Source organism: Cariama cristata, unplaced genomic scaffold (genome assembly GCF_000690535.1).
Source record: "Cariama cristata isolate BGI_N322 unplaced genomic scaffold, ASM69053v1 scaffold45148, whole genome shotgun sequence".
NCBI lineage: Eukaryota > Metazoa > Chordata > Aves > Cariamiformes > Cariamidae > Cariama > Cariama cristata.
In genome coordinates, this window is record NW_009630407.1 from 12655 (window position 1) to 16340 (window position 3686).

At 41.0% G+C, this 3686-nt stretch overlaps 1 protein-coding gene across 1 annotated transcript in view; it reads right to left on the reverse strand.

Moving 5' to 3' along the window:
• Nucleotides 1–1310: 1310 nt before the first annotated feature.
• The window catches only part of DOCK8 (dedicator of cytokinesis 8), a gene marked incomplete at its 5' end in the record, with an annotated part of 32110 nt that continues 29734 nt past the window's right edge, over nucleotides 1311–3686 (reverse strand). Inside the window, 3 exons of the mRNA XM_009705495.1 lie at nucleotides 1311–1515; nucleotides 2168–2335; nucleotides 3193–3299. Of these exons, the coding sequence (XP_009703797.1) occupies nucleotides 1452–1515; nucleotides 2168–2335; nucleotides 3193–3299 (339 nt within the window). The remainder of the gene's footprint in view (nucleotides 1516–2167; nucleotides 2336–3192; nucleotides 3300–3686) is intronic.

Here is a 3686-nt window from a genome sequence, read left to right on the forward strand (position 1 = left end):
TCTGTAAGAACTATTTATTGCTACTTCTTGCTTTCCAAGCTTTGGTTGAAAAAACTTGTGCAGAACTCTCCCTACAGTTAAGGACTGTGACAGAAACTGGTGACAGACTGATTTCCCACAGCTCCAGATCAGCAAAGACTGAGCAGGGGACTGTGGTGACCGACCCCCTTCCCTTCCCTTCCCTCTCTTAGCAGCTCTAGGCCAGATGGTGTATATCGACAGGATGCACAGTGGCCTGCAGGCCACAAAGGCATGCCAACATCACTGCCACAAAACCCATGAGTACATGCCATGAGCCGGGTGTTTTTTTTTCTACTAGATTTGCACTAGGAAGTCTAGTTGAAAAAACACTTGGTCTGTGGTTTGGGGGTTGATTTTGGATCACAGCTGCAAAATAATTGGGTATAGGTAAAGCAAACTTTCTCTATAAAAGCTGATCTTAGGACAGAGCAGGGTGAGGATCTCACTAGCACGGTGACACCCTCCCGGCCAAGGACTCTTTACTGTATGACGCTGTCAGTCACTCTAACTGTAGTCATAAGTGTTCTCTGTATTATTATCATTCTTGTGACTGTTAAGTTTTTACATACTTTTATCCATGACTCTCTGAATAAAGTTAGATCTAATATAGCAACTATTACTGAATATCTGGACGCTTAATGAAAGTATATATATTGGTAATCCTGATGTTTGATTTGATTATTTTTTTACCTACCAGAGTCCAGGGGGTACTTTTGTTTCATCTCCTATTTTCAAACATTATTTTGTGGACATTGATTTGGTATGGTATGTGTACTTATTATAAACAGTTGGGCAGAAGTAAGGGGGCCAAGGAGGAATCTGGGTATTGTGCCGAGGTTATAACCGCTGCATCAGAAGATAACTCAGATCTGCCTCCTCAGCAGTCTGAATCTTTACCAATGCATAACCCCTCAGAGTCATAGCATTATGACCATGTCCCTCCTCATTAAGACAGCATTTAAGCATGCGATTAACTTGCAGAATGTGTTCTATTGCCAAAAGCACATGGGTAAATGCTGTCTTGGAAAAGGACCGTAGACATAATTTGTCAGCATCCCTTAAACACGTTATTTGGATTTACCTAACACCTCAACCAAACCACACAGAAGTCTGTGTCTGTTAGATAGTGGTGGTTGACCTCATGCCACTGACCACTCTAATGGTCCACCCCTCCGCATTATGTGATTATTTTAGAATATATGCAAAAGTATCTACAAATCATCCCCTTACTTCCTAAGTCCACATAAGATGTGGTTGATTAGGAGTCATCCCCTCATTTTCATTCAGTGATCTTGTGTAAATGCATTTCTGCATGCTGTCCAGAAAGTGCACATGCTGTGTTGTGAGAGATTGCTGATTTCACAGACGTTGAATACCCCATCACTTTTGGCTTGCAGCATGAAGATCTTCCTTGGCCAACGCAGCAGTCCTTAGGTGCTTTGTGAAGAAGTCTGGGCATCATATTTCCTAAAGCTGTGGTTACGAAAAGATTCCCTGCAAGGAAACAGATCCATAAATAATAAGTTGGCAAATGAAAAAGAATGCAAGAAATACCTGCCTTGTGAAAGGACGCAGCTGACAAACCATCAGCTGAAACATGTTACATGTTGGCAGGTCAGAGGCATATTCCTTCTTCCGCTCCCACCCCACATTGGACGCAGTGGCTTTGTCAAGAAGCATATATTCATAAGTAAAGAACATAAGTTAAGGCTCTTCTGTCTCAGTCCTGGGACTAAACCAGATTATGTTACCTGGGAGTGAAAGGATCACTCTTACTTCATGCTGGCTAACACCACATGGTGCCACGTGTTCAAAACAAACACATACCTGCTCTGTGTCCTTCCTGGCTTCAAATGTTGAAGAAATGGCAAGATGTTTCCAATACCTTTTCGTTAGGGGGAGGGGAAGTCTTCTCTAATGATACATTAAAGTGACATAAATCCCCTGCCCCAGGAATGAGCAGCTTGAGAAACACAATTAATACTACATTCAGCTCCAGTGGAAGTCAGCAGACTTCTTTAATCAAATATGAAGTTGGCAGTGTATATTATGGCCTGTTTTTAGCTGCCAGTAAAACTGCCTTTTTTCCTTGCAAAACTGGCATCTTTTTGTAGAGCTACAACAGATAACCCTGCCCTAACTGTACCTTGTGCTATGGACTTTCACTACAGGTTTGTACAGCTCTGGGATCTTCCTCTCAATCATGGGCCTAAGGTTCTCCTTCAGCTTCCCGTAGTTCTTTCTGAGCTCTAGCTGATATTCCCGCTGGTCAGCAGTAATAAGGCGCTTGTTTTTCTCCACTGCTTCACCACACCTAGGCAAAAGAAAAGAAAAAAAGGCATGACATGTATCACCTACTTTTGTTAAGTCATTAACTGTGAGTTAGGTAATCTGAATGGCCAAGGATCCAGCTCCTCTGGGCTAGGCATTCCTCTAATAACTTGTCAAGTCCAAAATGATAATGAACTAAGAAGAAACCTCTGTCTTTTCCAAGTACACAAATTGAGGTGATATTTTTAAGATATTAGAAATGCATGAGGGAGCTAATAAAAAACAAATTTAATGACTACAGAACACTGAGCTACCTGCCTAGTTACTGTAAACAGATTCAGTGACAACAGCAGAGAGTAGAGGCTGTATCTTCTGCATAAGGCTCATTTTTATTTAACTTAAACTAATCCTTGTCCTTCAGCACTTACGCTTTGTTTGGACTAAGGAGATGAATATCTTGCTATGTAAGTATGCTTGTTAAGATTTTCAAGCATAACTGAAGCAAAGGCCATATGAGTCTTCCACTAGCAATGTGTCTGCTCGACAGATAGGGTCAAATGTTTTCTTATGAACAGCTTCCTACATAAAAATGTCATTTTATTAAAAGGAAAATCAAGGCAATAGTCTGAAATGCTTGATTTCTGTAAAACAAATGGAAACTCTTAGTTTCTACATAATTAGCTTGAAGTGTTAAAATTTGCTCCCATTTGGGATGCAAAGCCTAGCCAAGCATTGACCATGAAGTACAGATAATAGGCCTGGACCAAGTGTCTAAAGCATGAGATGCCAGGATTCATCATGCTAACCTGCATAACTAATTACACAGTCATATTATCGTTGCATTATTGAGACCATTTGCTTCTTTGATGCAATTCAGCATTTCAGTTTTGTTTTACTGACCTCATGATAAACTCTTTGAAGCACAACCTCAGTTTGTTGTGATGCCGATAAAGTTTGGGGTCTGCTGGAATTTCAGCCAGGAACACCTGTGCTACCTCTAGCGGCCCCTAATAGGAATAACACAGGAAAATGTCAAAACCACTTGCTTAGCCTGAAAACAGGCCACGTTTGGTTAAACTGTTTGTTATTTCATGAGCGGAATTATGAAAGAAAAGAAAACTATGCATAGTCACCATAACATGATGGTTTTTTGCTCCTTTTTGACCCCGATTTTTCCTTTGGCAAGCACAGTTTTTGCCCATCATATTCTATCCTGTCCTGGTTTTATTTATTCTCTAGATCCACAAAAAAGGGAACAGACAAATTCTACTCAGCAGAGAAGAGCTGAGATAGCTCTACTGCCAAACCTGGTTACATGAGAGAAACACAGCTCCTTTGTGTGGCAGTACAAGACCCCAAAGGAGTTAAATAAGCCCAGTGCAGAAAAGGACCAC